This window comes from Zosterops lateralis, assembly GCF_965231275.1.
Source record: "Zosterops lateralis genome assembly, chromosome: 7".
Classification (NCBI taxonomy): Eukaryota; Metazoa; Chordata; class Aves; order Passeriformes; family Zosteropidae; genus Zosterops; species Zosterops lateralis.
Window position 1 is genome coordinate 4,538,954 of NC_139767.1, and position 23,793 is coordinate 4,562,746.

General features: G+C 43.5%; 1 protein-coding gene across 1 annotated transcript in view; it reads right to left on the reverse strand.

The window, feature by feature from the left end:
• Nucleotides 1-23,793, reverse strand: part of CPS1 (carbamoyl-phosphate synthase 1) — a gene marked incomplete at both ends in the record, with an annotated part of 91,654 nt that overhangs the window by 21,255 nt on the left and 46,606 nt on the right. Inside the window, 6 exons of the mRNA XM_083865821.1 lie at nt 1,946-2,013; nt 2,562-2,756; nt 9,225-9,406; nt 12,227-12,290; nt 12,838-12,903; nt 14,623-14,764. Coding sequence (XP_083721947.1) covers nt 1,946-2,013; nt 2,562-2,756; nt 9,225-9,406; nt 12,227-12,290; nt 12,838-12,903; nt 14,623-14,764 — 717 coding nt within the window. The remainder of the gene's footprint in view (nt 1-1,945; nt 2,014-2,561; nt 2,757-9,224; nt 9,407-12,226; nt 12,291-12,837; nt 12,904-14,622; nt 14,765-23,793) is intronic.

A 23,793-nucleotide genomic window follows, 5' to 3' on the forward strand; every position in this document is an offset into this window, starting at 1 on the left:
GTCACCCCTGCATTTCTTGCTTTCAAGTGTTTGAGTCTTTGCAGCAGCTTCTCACGCTGCTTCATGTAAACAATATTGTATTCTTAGAATTTATCAGTATGTTTTGCATTCTTGTTCTCTGAGAGAGAACTTGACTGATGGTCATATTGACCAATGGAGTCAGGAGGTTGTAACCTCTTTGGGCCAATCTTGGCCCTCTGTACAAAATGTATATAGGCTATTGGAGTCAGATAATAAAAGAGCCTTCCATGTTTCACCAAGCTGCTGCCTGCTGTCCTCTGTGAAGGTCCGCTCCCAGGCCGCAACGTGTTGCCCCTCTAAGGGCAGGGGTAACACATGGGGCCAGAGTAAAGTGATTCAAAGTAAATGAATCTGAATAACTGAGATCTGCAAAAATGGGTCCAGAGTAAGTGACTCCCTTTTAAAGACAAGAATCTTATAAAAAAAAATGTTACATTTCCCATTTCTACCACTGATGCCCAGCTCCCCCTTTGGTTTGTTGGGCAAGCCCACAGAGGCTGTGGGGAAAAGGGGAAGAAGGATCTATCTCACAAATCAGGCACTTTATCCTAGGACAAATAGACACAGCTACCTAGGTGATTATATTTACCTCTTCAGCTGGTGTAAATCAAAAAGTTCAACAAATCCATGAACTTGTGTCAGCAGTACCACTGAGGATGTGAGCTGGTGTACACAGTACCTAACTGCTGGGGAAAGGCATTTAGTTTTCCAAGGAAACTGGCCAATATTAAAGGTCATATCTGCTCAGAGGATGAAGAAATCTAGCTGTGGATTGCTGCTGTTCTGCAGACAGAAAACAGGCAAGGGCTGTGCTAGGGCTTTTCACACTCTTGTTCCTCAAGTCATCCTCCAGTTTCATCTTTCTCCCTGGAGTCCCTCTACCCTGCACTAACAAATACTTAACACAGAAATTGCCTATAATGGTTTTAATACAGATGGAAACAACAGCTAAAAGAAATGTTCCCTAACAGTCTGAATTACCTCAGGGGCAGTTTTTACCTTATATTTTACTCAACTTTACTCCTGACAGGAGGGCTGTTTTCTAACTTTGCTTGAAACACTACTGTAAGTCTTAGAGACAAGACAGAAAAGTCACATTCAGGAGTCTCTTCTAAAGAATACTTCCTTCAGAGCTGAAGAAACCCTCCTCCTTTTCTTCTTTTAAAATAAAAAGCGTGCTTGTCCCCCAAAAATGGATATGGAGCTTCTTCATTTTGATATGTGTGTCTTTCATATGAAAAGGATCCTGTCTCCAATTTATTTTCACTTGTAATCTGTGCCCAGCAAACTGCCTCTCTGTGCTGAGTCACCCAGCTATGAAGAAACTTCTCACAGAGAAGAGCAATCATTCACAACTTATGAGTTTGCTGTGTGCATGTGCTGGTGTAACCTCCTCAAAAAGTCTGGCTGGCTGTTGGAAATGAGGGACTCTCTACAATGTCTGTTTAATGAGAAGCAGCTGCCACAGTGTAGGGACATAAAACATGCCTGTAAGCAGAGAAGTTTGGCAAATAAGAAGCTGAATTCAAAAGATGCACTTTCTGAAAACAGATGCCCATCTCAATAAACAGCCTCAGCAAGTTCCCTTCTCTTTTTCCTGGTGGCAAACAATCTTCTGACTAAATTGCACAGGTAACAAGCTCAGGAACCTGAAAGAACATCACAGATGGTTTTTGGCTTTGGCCTTGAGATATGGAAAAAGTAATACAGCTGAACAGACATTCTTATGATTATGTTCTCCCTTTGATCTGTGACTGATGGACTTCAGGGATCCATTGGCTTTATTAATTGGTTTGAAGAGTTGTCTCATTAATATACCTAGCACAGAGTTTTCCACACATCCCCTAAAACTGTTCCCCCTTGTCTCAGAGAGGTTTTTGGAGTTCATACCCCACATTGCTGAGTTCTGACAGATGAGCCTTACCTCAGAACATAGGAGGGCCTCAGCAAACATGGATAACTCACAGACCTTGCAAATTCAACTGCATCTCTCTAAAGGGAGGAAAAACATGCTGTAAACAAGAAACTATTTTAAAGTCATTCCAAAATTCCAATTCTAACTGCTTTTGCACTTTACTAGGAATTAAGATGAGGGGAAAGAAGCTGGGGAGTGCAGCCTGCACTGAATGTAACACACAACGTCTTGGTTTCAGAGCTGTCACCTTCAGACCTCCCCTGTCCATAGAGCTTCACCGGGAGAAAAGAGCAGTGCCAACACCTCTCTATTCCTTTGCAATCTCCACCTGCTAGAGCAGATCTCCAGCCCAGCAGGATATCTAGACTAGCCTGTCAGTGGTGCTAACTTCTCCTGGATATTTATCCCAGGCTGTCTGATGTGAGGTGATTGAAAGACACTTCCCTTCCAGTTTCCACCCAGTGCCAGTGCTGCTGTAGCATCACTTTATAGGGATCAAAGAGTTCTTCAACATGGGCAATAAAAAACTGCCAAATGCCTTCAGAATCTTGAAATGTATCAGTGACTCAGCCCTTCCTGTGCAGATGCACATCCCAACATTTCCCAGATGCACATCCCAACTCACCAGGGTGCTGACTGCCTTCCAGGGAGCCTGGGCCACATGCAGCTCATCCAGGACAGCTGAGAATGTGGAACGATCTTCTGCCTGGTCAATCTTTAAAGGATCTGTGCCAAGAATCTTCACTCCACTCTGGTGCAGTGGCACTGCCAGGTTATTGGGAATCTGCCCCCCTACAGAAATAATGCAGCCACTGCATCCCTGTTGGAAGACAGAAAGGAGAACCATCACGTCCGAGTTATTTTAATAGGAAGAGCTGTCACAACAAAAATCCAGTATTTAGATTATGTCCCTTTTCAGGTTGCTGTGAACAAAGACACATCATAGGGCCACAAAGAGGATCAGAGAGCTGGAGCACCTCTCATGAAGACAGGCTGAGAGAGATGGGGTTGTTCAGCCTGGGGAAGAGAAGCTCCAGGAAGACCTCACTGCAGTCTTCCAAAGCCTAAAGAGAATTTATGTAAAAAGAGGACAGCGACCTCTTACATGGGCAGATAGTGACAGGACAAGGATGGAGAGTTTTAAACTGGAAGAAAACAGATTTAGGTTAGATGTCAGGAAGAAATTCTTTACTCTGAGGGTGGGGAGACCCTGGCACAGGCTGCCCAGAGAAGCTGTGGCTGCTCCATCCCTGGATGTGTCCAAGGCCAGTTGGATGGGGCTTAGAGCAACCTGAGATAGTGGAAGGTGTCCCTGACCATGGCAGGGGGCTGGAACTGGATGATCTTTATGGTGCTTTCCAACTCAAGCCATTCTGATTTTAGCATAATTGTGCTGATCCAGAGGCACTCAGGCTACAAAGTGTGATTGCAGTGTGTATCCTCCCCATACCAGCAATATCCTCCTCAATATCACTCAAAACACACCAATAACCAGAGATCAAATTCCCTAAGAAACCAGAGAAGTTTGCAGCTTTCACATCAATCCATGATCCCATAAGTCCTGCTTAAACCACAGGCTGTGACTTTGTTTGCATTTCACGTTTAGGTGCTTCTGTTTTCCCAGTGAGGATAAAGCACTGAGCTGACACACATTGCTTTGCTTTCCAGAGGAAGGGCACTGCACGAGGAACATGCATTGCACCCCAACAAACCTTGGCACTCTGCCCTGTGGGGTCAGGTTTCCTTCCCATGTGCTCCTACACATGTGGACATTACAACTGAGCCTACACTCCTGCTTGCTGTGGCCTTTGGACCCAGCAGCATGAACAAACAAGATACTGAGGTCTTCTTTTTCTTCTCTCTAGTTCTTGGAGAAAACGGCCTCTCCCATGCTCATGGTCAGAGATTTTTAGAAGAGCAAACATTCATTCAAAATCTTTTTTATTCCAGAGATGCCAGGCAGTAACCTCCAGCAGAGATCCAATTGGAAACAACTGGAATTTATGGGGGTTTTTTTCTGCCAGCACTGCTACTCAATAAGCAAACCACCTTTCCTAGCCCCAGAAGCCAGCCTTTAAGGAGTGTAACAAAGCTAAGCAGATCCTAAATCAACAGAGCCCAACATATCACACAGTCTGCAAAGCTATGGATACACTTAGGCCTTTTTTGTCATCAATTCTCCCTATTCCTGACTAGCTCCTCATTTCTGGAAGTGCCCTGGATGGTAGCAAGCATTTCAGCAAACTGCCACAGGTGTTGATTTCCACACAGGTTATCTGTAAGCACTCCAATTCCACAGGCAGAACAGGTGGCACAGCATCCTCCAGCCACAGCGGAGCATTTCACGTCTGTCACGGGCAGCAGTGCATTTTAAGTGAGAAAATAATAAACAGTAAATAAGAAGAGACAGGTGATCTGGCTTGCTAACACACACCTTTCCACAGGTGCAAATATGGGCTTTTTTTCTTTTTTACTTAGAACCCCTAATGCTTTCAAGTACCATCTAGTCAGGTGTGAAAATTTTCAATACAAGAAAAGGCCTTAGAGTACCTACAACAAAGAGCACTTTACTTCCAAATTAAAGATGGTGAAACTTTGCCCGAAGGACAATCTGGCCCACAGAACAGCTCCAGTGAAGAGTTCTTTTGAACCAAATGTGCTTTATAGTTTTACCCACTTGTAACAAACGAGAAACATGAATCAAGTGATCCATGGCTTGGCTCTAAAAGATAGAAGAGCAATGTTCTTTTAATTAACAAGTGTGTTTTTCCTGAGGAAGGTCAGCCTTACTGGCCTTCCTGGAAGAGGAATTCCTTCATCAGTGACTTAAAGGGCTTTGGAGTGGCAAAACTGTAAACTGAGAGCAGGATGGACTGGAAGTGACTGGAAATAGATGATGAATGCTAGTACAGCCCCCACCCAGCTTTGATGTGGTAATTTCCTACCATAACCAAGATCCAACAGTCTGGCATTTAAGCAGCACTTACCATCCCAAGAATATTTGCTCAGAAAGCTAATACACAGCCTGAGAGAATTATTTTTTTTCCTTTTCACTATGCAGTCACTTATGGGATGCCATGATGCTGCTGGCCAGCAGCAACCACCTGAAAGAGCTTAGGACAGGCAGTGTAAAAGGCCAGGGGCTGTTTTGTGCTCCGAAGTGGTTGTCTCATGACATCAGAGCTCACCATCTCCACCCTGGAAGAGAAATCTATGCCTTAGTGCTTCCAGACCCATCCAAACCAGAGTAACTCCCTCTAGTCCCTGGGCCCTTTATCATCCCACATGGATAAGAACCAGTGTGAATTAGCAAACCCCTCCTTGCAGCTTGGAAGGAGGGTAACAAGTCAAAGTAGCTTTGCTTCTGTCCTGGGTTGCAGTGTAGGATGTACACAAAGTATTTATTCTATCACCATCTTCATGAACTGTTGAAACCAAGTGGGGCAGTGCTCTAGTGTAGGGCTGTCTTCTGCTAATGGCCCATCAACGCCTGGCCCATGACTCACAGGTAACTCCTTCCAGGGGTTATCTCTGTTAATGGGCCATCAAGGACCCATTTCACACTTCTCATGCTATTATGAGATGCTCTGCCCAGGGGGAGGAGCCAAGCATTCCCACCTGGATATAAGCTGGTATGTGGGACAGTGCAAGCAGCCCTGACCCACTGGATTTCCAGAGGACCAGAGCTACCAGACCTTTCTACAGGATCACTGCTTCAGGAAGAGCACCTCAGCTGGACTGCTTCCACCATCCTGCTCAGGTTGTATTCTGACTCTGTCAGTGGTCCTTTGTGTTATTGCATTTATTTTATTTTATTTTTACCTTTTTACCTTTCTTCTTATTAAATTGTACTTCTGACTTGGAGCCTCTCACTCGTTTTGCTTTTAAACCACGACAGCTTCCAAGGTCAACCAACATTTTCATGTATCCTTGACATATGTGAAGTCTCCCAGCTAACAGCTTCTCCTCAGCTGCTGCTCACTTGTGCCTTTAAAACAATTCTAGTTACTGCACATCTAAATACTGCCTATATCAAAGTTGGGATAGAATTAGGGACTTCAGCCTTAGGGAGACAGAGGAGATTCCTTATTTGAGGAGATAGCAAAGAATCATAGACTCATTTTTACTCAAGAAGAACCATAAATTGAATCTAGCTGCTGCTTACTTCCTTCTTTAAAATTCTGCTGTTGTTTCCCAAAGCATGTTCCCACTCAAAGAGCAACCACTGTCCTGGCAGGGAACACGAGTGCTCCACTGAGAAATGTGGGCAGGCAGAAAGGGACCCCACTGCACAGCACTTTGTCATCAGCCATATTTTAATTATGAAGAAAATTAATAACATCCTTGCCATTAGATATCTTTAAAATATATGGAATACATAGTCTAGTGAAAGAAGCCTAGAGAGAATTATTTTCCCCTTTATAACAAAAATCGCTCCTTTTATTACTACCTTGCTGTTATGTCATTAGTAATAGTGCTGGGGTTTCTTTTTCCCCGAGTTTGAAAACAAATTAGACCATTAAAATTGTACCTAGGAGCCTCCTTTACTTTTATGAATTGTTTCAGAATAATCTCCGAAACACAAAAAAGAATCAGTAGAGGCCCTCAAGCAGATAGATATTAAAATAAAAAGGGAACATCTTCTCTGGAAACAAAAAGCCAATAAATCTGAGGAAAGGAATTATATTTTTTAAAAAAATTATTGTCCTCACAGACTACCACATAACTGCACATTCACAGTAAATTAAACTTTCCTCCAATGAACAGCTCTGTTGTGCAGAGCTCAGACTGGGATGAGTCACTGTAGGTGTGAATGTCAGCTGGGGGTTAAAGAGGACACAAGGAACAGAAAGAGGGGGCACAGCTGAGTACATCCCTGGCAGAGGGCTGTGTGAAGCTGTGTGCATTTCTTGGTGGGCAGCTCCCAGTTTTCCCAGTCCTGTTGGTAAACTCTCTCCTTGATGCAGCCTAATTTATCTAATCAGAAAAGTGGGGACAAATCAGTGCACCCATTCACTTGGGCTTAATAGCTCCCCAAGCTCTGCTGCTCATCCTAAAAATGTTTAGGGAGCTGAAATATCATCTCTATTAAGTGCTCAGGGTTGTGTCCATTGCTTGCTGATGTTTTTACATACAGTTTGCCAATGATCCATGACTTTTCAGTTATTTCCAACAGTCCATTGTCTATTGAAACACCAGAGGAGGCAAATGACCAGGAGAGGTTAAAAGAACAGCCTGAAATCATGGCACTGCTCATGCTTTGTATATGAAGCTGGGAGAGATGGCTATCTAAAGGATTGGTGAAGGATCTCAGAATCAGATTCATTTTTAACTTGATCTTTTTCTTAGGGGCTGAATTCCAACTGCATTTGCCTGAGGAAGTATTCTGTTAACAGGACATTAGCATTTGGCTCACTCATTTTTCTAAAGAAATTACATATAACAAATAATATATCTTAGACTACTATTTGCTGGAGGTCTGGGCTCTGTCCCCAGCTCTACCCAGGTTCTTTGGCATTACTCTGTGCACACCTATCTACTCCTATCTACTCCTCAGTCTCCCTACTTGCAAATTACACATAATAATACCATTACCTTATGTCGCTGGTGAAGAAAAGTGGTTTTACTATTTGCATTTAGTATTCACCTTGGGGATTATTAGATAGTACAACACTGATTTTGGATGTTTAGGCTCAGACTCTGATGGCTTTCACACTTCCAGCACAAACATCCAGTTGGTTGTTTTCACACCCATGCCACAGTAGCAGAATCCTCTGCAAACTCTGGGTATGACAGGATGCTGCTATTAGACCTGGAGATCTGCATTGACTCCCATCCAAGTGGCCAAGCCTTGCTCTGACAAGCAGGATAATGCAAGTTTCAATAGGTATTCAGTATTCTTTTCACATATTTTTCTTACCCAACTTGCTAATTACTAGCACTCCATGTGGAAATGAGCTCCCTCATCACCTATCTCTACCTTCTCTTTGATCCTGCAGTAATTAGATGTTGTATTTCATCAGTGTTATTTGTCTGACAAACTGTCACACCAGTTTCCTCCACGCCCCTGCTCAGAAGTTCAGTTCTGTTAAGTAAACAAGATTTCAGTGCTTTTAGAGCTGAGCCTCATGGATAATCCTAAAGCATTCTAAAATCAACCTTTAAGAGTCCAGAGAGCCATCAGAATCTTTGGGTCTCCTGAAAATCTATGTTTTCCAGTAGTATTCTTTGTTTTTACAAAAATTTAAAGAAGAGGTAAAACAACCTGTACAAACAGGAAAGTATGGACATGCAGTTTAAAAATGGTCATAGACAGTATTTTGCAAATGGCTGAAGAACAGAGCCTAGAGTCTGAGACTTAATTTCTGATGTGTTTTGGCCTGGCTCCAAATTTCGGAATGATCAAAACATGCCCAGATTATAAAACCATTTTAGAAATTTGCACCCATTCACAAAGGTGATGAGCTCAGATCCTCATATACCAGGAAAGGGAGTCAAGAAAAATCTCAAGTTTAACATGATCCAGGTTCTGCCAAGTTACATGGCCAACTCATGGTGAATTTCAGGGTAGATGAAGTTCCTGAAAGCACCTTTAAAGGCCTCAGGAATAAATCCAAGATGAGTGCGTTATCCGCTGGAAATCAACATTTTCGATATTGGGGCCAACTGTTTACATTACATATCCCCTCATTATGAAATATGTCTGGGGCTCTCCTCCATCTCTTAGATCAGCACTTCTGAACACTTGAAAATTGCTAAAAGACGAGTGCCATGTGTGGATCAGGAGCTGGAACATTTTATGGTTTCATGGCAATTCCAATGCCCCTCCCTGATCTGCCTGCCTGTATGCTGGACCACATCCACTTGCCAACTGTACTGCAAGGCTAAGCCTGCAGGTCCTTGAGCACACGTTGGCGTGATGCACAGAACTCCTTCAACTGCTCCAGGTGGAGGGCTTGTGCTTCAACTCAAGGGTGTGCTCAACTGCTAAAGCCCAGCAGTGCAAGGGCAGAGCAGCTTGTGCGATAAATGTCTGCGCAGCAAATTAAGCCTGCTTGTAAATATTGCACAATATGGCATCTTGCAAAATAATTTAATATTTATTTGGCATTCCTTCTTGAGCAGCCTGCTAGGAGCATCAGCGATGTGTAAAATGCGACATTGAGATCCAAAGCAAACAGCTTTTGCTCTCTCCCCTCACCCCCAGCTGCTTGGCAAGCTAGTGACAGGAATTTTGAGAAGTTTGGGTTGCTTCATGGTTTTTTATAGTGCTTCTGCTTTTCTTTACCTCATACTGGTAGATGTCCAGGATCCTTTCCAGTGACAGCTCCTCAAAGTACAGTCTGTCACACTCATCAAAATCCGTGCTCACCGTCTCTGGGTTGCAATTCACCACCACGGTCTTGTTGCCAAGCTGACGCAGCGTGCGGATGCTGGAGACAGCACACCAATCAAACTCCACGCTGCTGCCTGCCAGGAGACAGGAAAGTGGGCAAGGAAAGGAAGGATGCAGAGAAGAAAACATAAACAGATATTGTCAGCACTCGAGCTTAAAGAAGGAAAAAAAATAAATAAAAGAAAGCCAGCATGGCCTCCTGTCAGCTCAGAGCCAGAAATGTAATTGTCCTCCCATGGAAATTAATCATCCATGAAACGTGAACTTCCAAGCACAACAGGTAAGTTGGCTCAGCTGCTCAGGAGTGACAGACCTCTCTAACATGTCTGTCATCCTGTGCTCATAAACACTTCAGTGTGCTCTTGCTTTCCATCTAATCACTGCTGCCTCCCAACCCACGCACTCTGCGATAAACTGAAGAGTGGGATAAACTAAATTGAGCTCCTGTTATTATAACACAATGCTGCTTACTCCAGGAAACACAAAGCATTTGCATGGATGTGGTGTGAAGAACAGAAGACTGAGGTAGTTTTTACCTTCCAGAAGAGCTAAACCAACAACAGAAGAATGACACCTCAGTAGGTATGACATTCCTGTACACTGACTCCAGGTGAGGCAGATCAGCAGAACAACACTTTGTACAGCCACTCTGTGGCTTCAAAGGCTTTAAAAGCTACAGTGACTATGGCAATACTGTGGGACAAGAACATCCTGCTATCCCAAACCCTGAGTAAGCACTGAGGCCACCTTTAAAGGAAAGAGGCTCAGAGGGAGCTTGAGTGAGCACCAGGGCTTGGTGCCTGGGCAATGCTGCAGGCTCCAGGGAACACTTGAATCCAGACTTGTGCAAACAGCTACTACCCCGTATATTTCTATGCTCAAACATCTACAGAGAATGGTGCACAATAAAGAACATCATTAAATGGTTATGCTTACAGTTTACAAGAATACCTTGGCCTCATCATGCAGCATTCACAGTCATTACATGATCGTTAACCACTGATATTACTTTTATATATAACTGTGTGACAAGATATGTTAGAAATTCAGGCTGTGCTTAATTGCTGCCCCCATCACCTAGTCACAAACTGATGGCTGGCACAGGTCACTCCCTGACAGGCACGTAAGTTGTTTTCCCACGTCTGTCAAACAAGAACCTCAAAAACATGCCTAAGCTTCAGTTAAAACTCCACAGAAAGGAGAGGAAAATCAGGTCTGAACCTGGATGTTTCCCAGAAGGGACACCAGATGCTCATTCAGTTTTTGTATTCCCTTTCCATTACACAGGTATTTTTATATGCAAAAGAAACCTCAACTTTGGAACACAATGGTCATCTGGAGCCCTCATCTGACTGCTTCAGATACAACCTGGGAAAACAGCTGAACAGCTGTTAAGTGTATTCCAGGCACATGCAGTAATGATCATATCCAAACATGGGAAGAGAGGAGACAGAAAACAAATAGTATTACTAGTAATGACTGTTGTAACATAAGGAGGCAGTGCTCCTCAGGAGACAATTATTACATCAGTACATGCATGGTTTTGAACTCACTTTCAATCACGTTGAGTCTATGTGCACACCTGAAAACTTACAGAGCACTCTAACCTGGAAGAGAATACTGAATTGATCCCACTGAATTCTGATTACAATACTGAAATCAGAGGAAAAGCACACTGTTTATGTGCCTTCAAAAAAAAGCCCCAAAAAGCCCCCCCAAAAAAACCCAAAACAAAAGAGAAACCACCCCAACTTGGGTATTGAACCTAGGAAAAAAAAATATTTTACAGGTCCAAGTAATGGTTTCCCCTAGCAGCCTTTATTTGGTTACAACCTCTTCCAAAGATGGTCTTGATGGGTCTAATCAAAGCTGCAGAGCAAGTGAGACCAAGGACAGACCTGCATGTTTATTCTAAGCAATGAGGAGTTTTAGGTGAACAGTACAAAATGTATTCACATTCATTCCATCAACTTATGAAATAACACTGCCATCCTGTCCATTCTTTGCAGCCCTGCCACACAGCCTGTTGAACAGCAGAATCATTCACAAAAAATAAGATAAATCATGGAGTGTTGTGCCCGATTTCAGTCATCTCAACATTCACACTAGAAACTGAGTTCAAAAAGACATGTCCTACAAACAGCAACAGGAGTGCAGCATATGACCTCTCCCATCCAAGCAAAAAAAATGGATGTAGCTTTCAGTTCCAGCTTTCATAACCCATCACCAGTTCTGGGGGATGCAGGGCAGAAATATTTCCAAGAAACAAGTAAAATTTTCCTTGTCAATAATTCCAAGCTATTTGGAGAGATCCGTGGAAAGAGAAAATGAAAGTCATCACATATAGAATTCAGCAGAGTCTGTCTACCCAATCCTCACAGCCACGAGGAAACTGTTACTCTGTATAATGATCTGAGTGGGTTGAAAGAAAAAAACAACATACGGGGAATTGCCTATACAGAAGCAGCTGAAGAGATCAAAATATTTTCAGAGTCACCTACACTTAGAGCTGTTAAATGCATAGTGACAATATCATCATAAGCTGGCAGTAAACATATAAAATCGGTATGGGAGCAACAAACTTCTATACAAGGTATGAGGTTGTCAGGACCTTAACATGAGAAAAAGTAAGATTAAAAAAATCCCATAAAACTTTGTGGAAATCAGAACTAAGTACCAAGTGAAACGTAATAAAATTCTCCCGCTTTTTTCCAGGGCGTGAAATGAAATCTCCAAGCAAGTATAAAAGGCAAATCTTCTGTAAGGAATTGATGTCCTGTGACCTGTGCTCTGGACGGTTTTTTCACCATCTGAGAAGAGGAACTAAGGAACCACAAGAATATCCAAAGAAGGCTTGAGGGGACAAGAACAGAAGAGTTGTAAGGAAGATTTACCTATGTGATATGGTCCACAGCCCAACACCATCACTCCACAGTCATCAAATTTTACATCATGTTCCTGGGAAGGGAGACAAAAAGTCATTAGGATCTGTACTCCACAGCACCTAACTCTGTGCTTTTCAGAATAAACAGTTTCTGGTGTGCAGCCCAAATCCACCAATCTGATCCTTCAGGGCTCCAGTGCGATCTTGCTCACTGCAGTGTAAATCAAGTGCAGCTCTCCTGGAATTGGTAGTGCTGCAAAGGGAAACAGCACCTTTAATATGGCTGTTCAAGCAGCCTAAGGACCTGTGAAGTTTCATATAAAAATAATGTTAGGATGAGATAAGGGAAGTATGACTTCTGCATTCCCAGCACCCAGCTGTGCATGTACAGGTGATAGATGACAGGCTCTTAACAACACTGGGGCATTAACTGTAAATGCACTGGATCAGGACTGGAGTGAGGGAAAGTTCCAGGCCTGCTGTAAGGGGATTATATGTAAAACCATCCAAAAGAATTGCTACAGAGACTGAGGCATCTGCATGATTTCCAGAAATCACACGGCATAGGGAAAAGAGATCAGACCAGACAGCAATGAGACTGCTGTTCCTGAGGGTGCCTACCTGCCCATTGTAGGTGACGTAGAGGTAATTAGTCACCGCTGGGTATTCTGCTGCCAGGGTGTCAATCTGTACAAGGAAAAAAGGGAGATTGTGACTTGGCCAGTGCAAGATCTTTCCTACACGCAGATTTTTGGTTTCTTTTCTTTTGCCTCTTTCCCTTTCTACTGCTGTTTCATTCCTGTTATTTTCCCATGCTGTATCTTTCCTCCTAAGGAGGTGACCTGACCTGTCCTGTGCTGTTAACACAGCATATGCCTGGCCTTGCCCTGACCCTACAGCTCAGTCAACACCACACTCTACCATCTCTTTCTAAGCTGCAGCTTTAGCTCTGCACCTCTTCGGTGAAACACAGCCCAGGAACTTTCCCCTGTTTGCCAAGGCCCTGATTCTTTAGTTTGTTCAGTATATTACACGGATTCCTCCAGGTCTTCTGTCCTTTATAACTTGGCTGTCTGGAATCTTCAGACTCTGCTCTTGACCCCATCTTACTCCCACACTGAATACAAACACACACACAATATCACTTAGGAGTCTTGTGGAGTGGCAGCACAATTACTATGTGTTTATGTTACAATAAAATTCATGCTTTGATAATTAAATGCTACACAAAGCAGGAGTGATTTTAAACTACCCTTTATATGTAGTTTTCAACAATTTCTTATGTAATTAGTCAACAGAGAGCCCAGAAGACTAACTTGCCCATAAAGGCGGTCCACAAACTGTTTGTGTCAACTACTCATGGCATGTTATACTTGGTAACCAGTCCATCTGTGTCACCAGTGACTGCTGAAGTTTCCTGGATGAAACACATCTACAGAGAACACTGAACAGGGAACAATATGAAAGCAGTCTTGACATGAATTTTTATGCACTACACCATTTAAAAATCTGTCCAAACTTCAAGCACTTCCAGGAATCCCCACTGACTGTCCAAATCCTTGTGAATCATGGAGAAAGTGACCTTACATCATTAGCACCATGTGTTTGCTGCTCATTACTGTTGCTGATACTGTGACTTGTACTTCATGGCTCAAGAAGAAACATATGCTTTGAAGGCACACAGGCAGGCACAAGTGGAATGACCTTATTAAGGGTACCTTGGCACACAAATCAACCCAGCACTACAGTGCCATATGCAGCTGAAAGAATACACTGCAAGACCAGGCAGGCTCCTGTGGCCAGGTGAGCCACAGAAGAAAAACAGCAGCTGGGGAACAGAAGATGACTTAGGCCTGAGGATACAGATGAACTCTTTTAGAAACATTCAGTAGTTTGGGTAGGGCTTTTTACCCTATTTAAGGACAGAAAACCAGCTGGTGGCAGTTTAATACCAACATACCTTAAATGTAACAGTTGAGCACCTAGTGACACTGCTGTGAATACCAGATGAGCTCATTAGGCTCATGCTAATGAACCCATAACAACAGCACACTTCAAATAAAGTATTAGCCTGTAAAAATTTACTACCAAGAGAGAAGAGATATGCTCTTCATGGTTCTACCATGGTGGGCCAGCATTTTCAACCTTTTCTTGAAGCCACCTGAGTTTCCCCCTCGGCCACAAAGAATATGGCTAAGAATACTCTGAGTCTCTCTTTGGGAATGTTCATGGCATTACACTGATGCCTGCAGTGCAGAAGGAACAGCTACGTGGGTGAACTGTGCTCTCCTCAGATCAAGATCTGAACTGCTGAGGATGTTAACAGAGACAGGGGTCTCTAAAGACACAGAGGTGTGCTGCCACTCTTGGAAGCTCCCACCAAACCCTAGTGATGTTTCTACATACCTGTTTCACCCAGGGCACTACATTCTTCCTCAGTCTCAGCTGACGGCACTGGTCCTCAGTCAGCCTCAGGCATTTCCCAATCTGCCTGTCAGAGAACCCCATCTGTTTGGCTCTCCTCAGTGTCTCTTCTGGAACTGTTTTGCTGGGATTAAATAAGAAAAACACCTCTGCATGAGGCTTTACAGGAATAACTAGAAGACACATTAGTGCTTTTGCCTCTACACTGCATAGAGTTGGTATAGGATCATGCATGTGAAGGTAAGAAAAGGAAGAAAACTCAAACATATAACATCTTTTTTACCCTAGTGCCCCATGTAAACACCTCTGTGGTAAAGTCTGCAGGCAGATGGCAAGCAGTAGGAAGTAAAACACTTCCCCTGCATTTTTGAGACAGGAATCAGTGACTCATGGTGAGACCCATCAGGCTAGTACAGGCTGACTGTACCCACGTGTTAGTTTAACACAACCTGGCTTTTAGTGAAGGTGGAGGACGTCACAGAGGCTGCTTCTGAGAGAGAAATTCCTCAAAATTCCTACTATGGCCAGCAGGGCTAATCCCTGAAGGCTCTGACAATTGACATATTGGCTGGCCCAATTAGAAAAGTTACCAGCACCTCTGCAATGACGTAATTAAGAGTGAAAAAATGCACGCAACTCCTCTTTCTTCCTCCCCTCTGAGGGGTGGTAAGAGGGCCACCAGGCCCTTTCCAGGTGTGGCCACCAGGGCCATGCCACCGGGGGAGCATCCTGAGGCCAGGAGCAGCCAGAGCCAGGAGTGGCCATGGGGCCATCACCATCCCAGCTTATCTCCCACCATCATCCCATCTCAGCACGGCTCACAATGAACTGTGGAGACCCAGGGGCCTGACACCAAAGAACTTATGCCTAAAGCCTGGAGGAGCTGAAGCAAGAGGACAGAAATGTCCCCCAGCACAGAGTGAGAAAAACCCTCACTCTCATGGGCCTTTGCAGCTGTATGCTAATATCTGGTAGGCTTTGCTGTTCCATTGGTTGGTTCAGCTGGTGCCACCCCCGTTCAGCCCCTGTTTGCCATATATGTACCTTCCCCAGGAGGTTCTTCCTGTCCTTGATCCCCATTGGCCCAGTGTTACAGCATTGCTCCACCCCTGCTGCCCTATTGGTTCTCCCAACTCTTAGCCACTCCCCTCCACCACTTTGCCTTGTCCTTATTGGCCCTTTACCCTAAAATCTGCCCCTTTTAACCAATGGAAAACTGGAAATTATTCATGACAAGCAGGGAGAGGCGTGGTTAGCAACTGCCCGATGCGGAGCCTGGAGGGGATCAACCTTTCAGTGCTGCAGAACTCTGTAAAAACTTTTCAGTTGATAAAATTCAAGAACAAACAAACCTACAGACACCAATTCTCTCCTGAGTCAGGGAAAAGGTGAAGACACATGAGGAGAACAAAATGGTGACCATAAGGTCGGTGCAAAGGAGGGAGGGAGAGGAGGAGGTGCTCTAGGCATTGGAGCTGAGATTCTTCTGCAAGTCATGGTGAGGACTAGAATATTACAAACTGGTTTTCCCTGTAATTCATAAAGTGCATGGGGGGATGTAGAAGTCCACCCACAGCCCGTGAGAAAAGATACTCACACTAGAGTATGTGGATGCTGAAAAGCTGTAATCTAGTGAGAAACCTGAACAGAAAAAGCAGACCCTTGCTTCCAAACTAGAACAGCTCATCCTTAAAGGACTACACCCCATGAACTAAAGACCCATGGAAAAAACAGTTGTGGGAAGACTGCTTTGCCTGTGGGAGGGACTCAAGCTATAGCAGGTTGGGTGGGACTTGTAAAAATTAGAACCATGTTGGAGAAGTTCACAGAGAACTGTCTCCTGCGGGGAAAACCCCATGACAACAGAAGAGACTCCCCTCCCTAATCAAACTGAAGAATGTTTTTTTTTTAAAGTGACAAATTGACTAAAACCCCATGGTTTGTCTCCTTGGACTGTCAGTGAGAAAGAAAGAAGGACTGGGGGTCAGAGAAAGGTGTTCTAAAGGTTTGTTTTGGTTCTCATTATCCACTTTTAATTCTGTTAATATTTTTTTCTTTAGACCTTTTAAGTTTTTAGCCTGTTTTGCCCTTAGAATGTTTTTCTCCTAATCCTTATCTCACCCCATGAGCATTTTAGTTTTTCTTTCCTCCTCCTCTGCTCAACTATAGCAGAGGAGAATAAGTGAATGGCTTTTCATGAGTGCCTGGCTTCTAGCCAGTGTCAAACCCCAACACCACAACAAACTGTGATCATTTCCCATTGCAGCCTCCACAGAACACCCAAAGTGATTCCTTTTTTGGATTCAGTATACCCACAATTCCATGCCCAAAGTTTAACTTAATATCTCTCTTATGTTCTTCTCAGTCTAAATTTTAAACCTAGGCCTCACCAGACTGGGCTGGACCAATCATTATGTGCTTCCATCTCCTGCCTCTCATTGCAGCTGCCCATTCCAACCAAAGGCATGAAATTCTTGGAGCTCTGGGATGAGCCTTTCAGAGGAATAGCTGTGCCCTGACCCTGTGACCACTGTGCTGAGCTGGGAGACATGCCTACAGTTTGTCCCAAGTTTTATTTCTGTTGTTGAAGATGTTCTGCCTACCTTCTGAAATGACCAGTCTTTGGAAAAAGCATCTCACACCTCAGAGATCCATAGTAGAAACGACCTTTAGAGGCTCACAGACAAGGTAGGTTTTCTCTTGTAACAGTCTCAATATACCCTTTTCTGTATTTTAGTTGCTTCTTGCATTAAAAAAATGGAGTGGGGGATTGACCAGGTAAAGCAGGGGTACCTTTTTGAATTCATTTTTACAACCAGGGTCTCTCAATATTTCCATACATTCTTGTTCTCCTGGTTTTGCTTTTCAGAAGTTTTGCTCTTTATTTCAAACACATTGCTTCCCCCCTGCCATTTCTGAAGATCAACACTTTCCTGTCCATTTTGCTCTTCATTATTTTTTCATCTTCTGCATTCCCTCTTCATTCACTCTATGCTTTTCTCTCACTTTGTTTTGACTCCACCCTTATATTTTTGGCCTCCCTCTCTTTCTAAGCTACCTTTTCTAAGCTTAGCTTTTGCAAAAACATAAAAAAACCCAGTATTTCTATCAGCACTTCTGCTTTACATCTTCATTGCCAAGAGCACTCCTGCCTGCCCAGTAAATCAATATTTTATGAGCAAGCAAGCTCTGAATAAGGAAAAAGGAATGATTAAAAAACAAGCAATTTTCCTAAATCAGAGTTCTTGAATTATGTCCTTTGCTTGATGGTATTTTAAAATAAATACTATTATTTCATTTGTGTGGGAGAAGAGGGGTAAGACCATTTTATTTGAACTGTCTCAGGAAGCTGAAGCATGAAAGAGTCATTGGACTGGATTTTCCACCCTGACTTAGGCACAGAGCAGCTCAGCTGCCCTCAGTAAAGTCAGGCTAGTGTGAAACAGGTGAGAGTCACACAAGTGTTGAACCAGCTGTTCTGAGAGCACAACTGGGAACCAGAAACTCTTGGGTTCAGAACCCTGGATATATAGGATTTGCCCTAGGAATTTCCCAATTTCCCACCTCCCTCCTTGGCCTGGAGTATGCAAATAGAGCCCTCCACCTTCCTGCAACAGCACAGGAGAAAGGGAAAGCTGGTGAGAATTTGCAGGAAAGAAACACTCACAGTAGCTCCTCTGCTCCAGGTCCCAGCCTGGCCCCACAAACAGCCTGCTCTGCCCTCAGGGGACTCCAGGCAAGAAGAGCACCACCTGCACCCTGGATCTTCTCTATAACCTGCACCACATCACCCTTCTCACTCCAGCAAAGCCTCCTCTTCCTCAGTGTCAGAAGGGGAATTGTGGCTGCCATATCCCTGGGAGTGTTCAAGGCCAGGATGGACAGGGCTCAGAGTAACCTGGGCAGGTGGAAAGTGTCCCTGCCCATGGCAGAGGGTGAAATGAGATGAACTTTAAGATCTCTTTCAAACCAAACCATTTTTGATCCAATTAAAAAGTCTTGCCTAAGCAGGTTGAGCTTCCCAGGTTTTGGATTTTCCAAAGTAAGACCCACTTTGTGGCACCAACACTCTATTAAAACTCATGGTTTCCATGCTCTAACACCTCCACAAGAAACTCCTCTGCTTCCCTTCAGCCCATTTTGCTTTCTGAGCTCAGCTCAGAGGCAGGACTTCTTACACAAATCATAAGCACCAGAACTGAAGGCATGGATGTGTGTGGAACTGAAGGCATGGATGTGTTTTACAGAAGAAAATACAGCAAACTCCACCAATTCTCTGTCAAAACTGATGCTAGCAGTCACTGGCTATTAAGGACTCAGCCTCCTTAGACTGAGTGAGTGGACCTGATGACCCCAAGAAAATGAGCCTCTTTCAGAGCCGTTTACTCCCTTGCCCTCCCTCCCTTCTGCCTCAGGAACACACATAGCTGGCTGTCATTTGATTACTGTCAGAGACAGCAAATTGCCTTCATTTGCAGCTTGTTTTCATTCCATTTCTTGTATCTCATTATAACAATATCATTCACTGTCACCCTCCCTCCCAGCTGGGAGGGTAGAACAAAAGCAGTGATTATTTTGCACCATGATTCATTTGCCTTGGGCTAGCAGCTTAAATTAGGTTAGGCCACTTACTAATCCATGCAGAAGGTAACTAGTTTTTTACAGGAAAACCAGCATACTATAGAGAGAAGACAAGTTCCTAGAGGGGAAATGGCACCATGCGTTTTTTCCATGCATTTTTTCCTCTGCTACTCCTAAAGCATGATAGAAGAAATCAGTAGAATTGGTCCACCACGTTTAATGGGAGCTGAATCAGAGAATTGAAAATCATCAGCACTGGTATGGAAATCAACTTGCCTCTCTACAGGTACTGGACACACATTTTCATAACTGAATAATTTCCAGTTACTAATCATGGTAAATTTTAGCATTCATGTCTCAACTTTCATGGAAATAATATAAAGAAACATGCAAACAGTATTATCTTGCAGCTAGCAAAACAGAGATGCAGAGGTTAAGAGGTGACAATTTTTAAGGGGCAATTCCCACTGCCTTTGCTCAGAGACAGCCCTTTAGACAAGCTGGAGACACTAAAGCCAGCAAGAGCAGAGTCAGGCTGATCTCTTTGAATATTTGAGAGCAAATAACCCTTCAAGCTCACCAGAAATCCAGCACAAAAAGCCAAGACAAAAATTCTCAGTCCTGGATACACAAAATCACATGAGCCAGCCTTACATCACTGCCTCCCACTTTTCCCTGGAGCATCACTTACTTTTCCTACACAGAGCAAAAAGTCTTCCAAAGATTAAACCGCCTCGCTGGCTTAGAATCAATTCTGAAACAAGGGAAGACCAGCAACCATGATTTCAGGCTTCCATAATGCTCCTCTTCCTAACATTTGCCTTTGCAAAATGCAAGTCAGGAGTTATAGACCTTCAAACCCAGACAATTAGACTTTTGCACTCTGCCATGATTATTAAATGGCTGTTCCCCTCCTCAGAAAGCTGAATTCCCCTGATCATTCTGCAGTTTATAAACAAAACAAGCCTTTCCCCAACCTTGCTTGTGACTCTGTTTCAGCTTCCAGTGTTGATTTGTAGTTGCTTTTAGTTTAAAATTCCACCGTCATCCTTGGAACTCCATCCACCCCCTTTGACAATAAATGATAAGCAAAAATGGAATAAATTCTTCTTAATGAGGAAATTTTCACCTGGCACAGAAAACCTGGAGAAATCTGTTAACTGACTGGAGGAACACTGTCAGCATTGAAATTATCAGGAGACTCTGCTCACTTCAGCAGAGCCCTCTCTTCCACTTAACTTTCATCTGACCAATAAAGATGCAAGCAGAAGAAATACTCTTTTTCTTGTCTCCCAAAGCAGGCTCTGCTTCTTTTTAGGTGTGTTGTTAAGTTTATGCCTATCCACATATTACTTAGGCACACGTGAATGGGTCTTGATCAAAAAGATCAGGAATATTTTGTGAACTGAGAGCCACAGCCTGAGCTGGGAGCATTTGGGCCACAGCTACTGCATGTCCCGGTTCACATGTGCCCTGCCAGCTCATCCCTGCACTGTCACCTCTGCCTCATCTCAGAAGGTACAAATGTGCCTTGGATATGCACAGAGGAGCTGCAAAGGTGAGCACATTCTGCCTCAGCCCGTCGGTCTTGAACGCAGCTCCTCCCAAGTCTGAAGTGATTTAAGCCCAGACTAAACTTTTAAGCCTGGTTTCACTCTGGCAAGCAAAGTGGACCAAAAGTGAGAAGGGCTGGAAGCAAAATGCATTATGCCCAGTCCTGGAAGAGCTTTTCCTTTCTTAGTAGTCAAAGGCCTGCAGGGTTTCAAAAACCTGCTGAATGTCAGGCTGAAATGTTTTATGTACAAAAGCATATTCTGTCTCGTTTCCTCACTGTCCTGCTCTGCTTCAAGGCTCCTAGAGGTTTCCTTGATTACTTCTGATGTTTTACAAGATTTTGAACATGCTACAATTAAAATAATGAGATCATGGTATAAATTCTCTCCCTGCTCCTCTTCTCAAGGAGACAGATTGTTGCCAGTTTTCCCCTCCTGAGAAACTCATGAGATGACTGACAAAAAGCTGTCAAAGGAGCATTTAAAGAAGCAGGATCTGTAAACCAACAAATCTCACTCACAGAGCAATTGTCACTCCAGCTTTCTGCACCTTTAACATCCTGGTCCCTGAGCTAATAAATCTCATTGTGGACATCTTGATTTAAGTAACAGCAACCTCACACTGTGCCCTAAGACCTGAATGACTCACTCACAAGATTAAGTGAGCTAAAGCAACGGCTCACACCAAAACACAGCCAAGAAATGGGTTGTAGATGCTTCCTGAAAACCTATTTTCTACCCCGGTAAAAGAGAGCTTTGAGATCTTTGCTGGGATGCCATGGTACACACTGCTCTGCTCCTGGCATTGTACATACTGGTTACAGAGACTTCCCAATGGCTTTAAAAGGCAATGTCTCTATATCCTCTGCATCAAGGAAAACATACATATTGTATTTTCACAAATGTACAGATGCTTTTAAAGAACATACAGCTATGAAATTATTACCAGTGGCTCTACAAGACAAATAGAAAACATCTTATGTCAGATCCACACAAAGCACAAACAACAGGGCTGAATAGCTGCTTGTATTTTATTCTCCTCATGTACTGCATTCCAAACTTGTTCCCAAGCCTTTCCTGCCCTACAGTTCACAAAGAAGACAAAAGTAATCTTTGCAGTTAGCTAGAGAGGGGCACTACAAATATGTCAGTGACAACTGACAGAAAGCATAAATCAGCTCAGCCTCATTTACTATCACTGCACCTGGTCTGCTTGATGCCCACACAAGACCTGTCACCTGTGTGACACATTCTGACCTGTCCCAAAAGCACAAGGGTCAGCCAAAACTGCTGCTGAGAAAAGGGGGGGTGCAGCAGGCCCTGTCAAAGAGCACAGGTTATTGATGGCCTGTCTGAGCTTCCCTCCCTGCAGGGCTTCCCAGCTCACCTGCTGCTGCCAGGTTTTTATTCCAGCACCTGTATTTCTGTGCCTATTCCACCACAGTCCAACAAATAGCTTCAAAGCACAAAACACCAAAGATGCACACGTTGCATAATGTGTTTACAATTTTTATATGTTTAGCAAATCAGCATATCTGACAACAATCTCCAGTTAGAGACATAAGTAGTGAGATTATTCCCCCCTGCTTCAACCCTCTTTGAATTCCCTCTCTTTTAGATGGGAACTAAACTTTGTTTATGAAGAGGTGTCTCAGAGCTGGTTTCAACTGTGGTTTTGCAGAGAAGCTGACAGTGGATCCACAGCTTGGAGCCACTGGGGAATTTATTTTGTCTTTCTCTCCAATGGGGTAGGTAAAATGGCACCTACAAATACTATGCTAGGCTACAGAGCTACAAATATATGTGTAAAGAATATAGAAAATATATAAAAGAAGAAAAGGCAAAAATCAATTTGGCATCACTGTCACTCCATGCTCTTTAAAACAGCCTCTCTCCATCTTTCTTGTTTTCTCCCTTCAGGTATTGGAAGGCTTCAGTTAGGTCACCCCAAAGCTGAACACACAAATTATCTCACTCTCATTCACTTACCAGTGCAGATTTTCACCCCACTATAATTGCTCACACTTTTGCAAGCAAACTGTCAGGTACCCAGGGACATGGGCTCCCAAAAGGCCTTTGTGATCAACAACTTCTCCCATGGACAACTGAGCAGAGCACCCAGCTATAAATGCTGGGCTAAAGTGGGTCTGCACCCTCCCACCTTTGTCTTTCCCCTTTATTAAGCCATGTCTCTTTGGGAACAGCAAGAGTGATAGTCAGGACTGCCCTTACTCCCAACACCCACAGAGCAAGGACATATTTTCTTTCAAAACAAAGCTCCAAAGGATAAAATTATCAAAATATGATTGGTGCCATATTCCCCACTGTTAGCAGGCTGGCTAGTTCAGTATCTGCCAAAAAGATGAGCTGCTGTTTCCATTAAGGTTAATTTGAAGAGTTGAGATTTCAGGTGACAGAGTTCAAGTCACTGCACTGCCAGACTGTCTTTGAGACTTTGGGCAAGCTCACCATCTCTGTGCTTTGCTCTTCACGATGGTGGTTTATTATGCTCCTCTTTCCTCAATTGAATTCTACTTTACAGCCTTTAATTAATATTGAAATGTCCCTCTTTGAGCAATATACTCACACTTCTGTCTGCTGCAAGATGGCTTTCCTGGGTTTTACCCAGATTTTCTCCAGCAGTGAACCTGACCCCACTACCTCTACTTTTCCCCCATCCCTGTGAGCTCCCAAGTAATGGCAAATACAATCAGCTGCATGTTCCATTGCTACAGAGATACCTAAGTGACTTAGGAACTCAAATGCTATTGATTTTCAACAAGGCTTTTGTCCTCATGTCACTTTGGCTTAAGTGATGATTTCACCACAGCTGTCTACCTCTTTACCTCTGTGTAATCATGTGTGTTGTAAATTCTCCTTGCATACAGCCACTGTTTTCAGGGATCCCAAAAATCAGGAACAAATTAAAATAATCATGGCTACATGCAAACAAATCTTCACTACAAACAGTCAAAGAATAGATGTAAATTCCAAAATTCCCTTGCACCTAGGCCTAGTC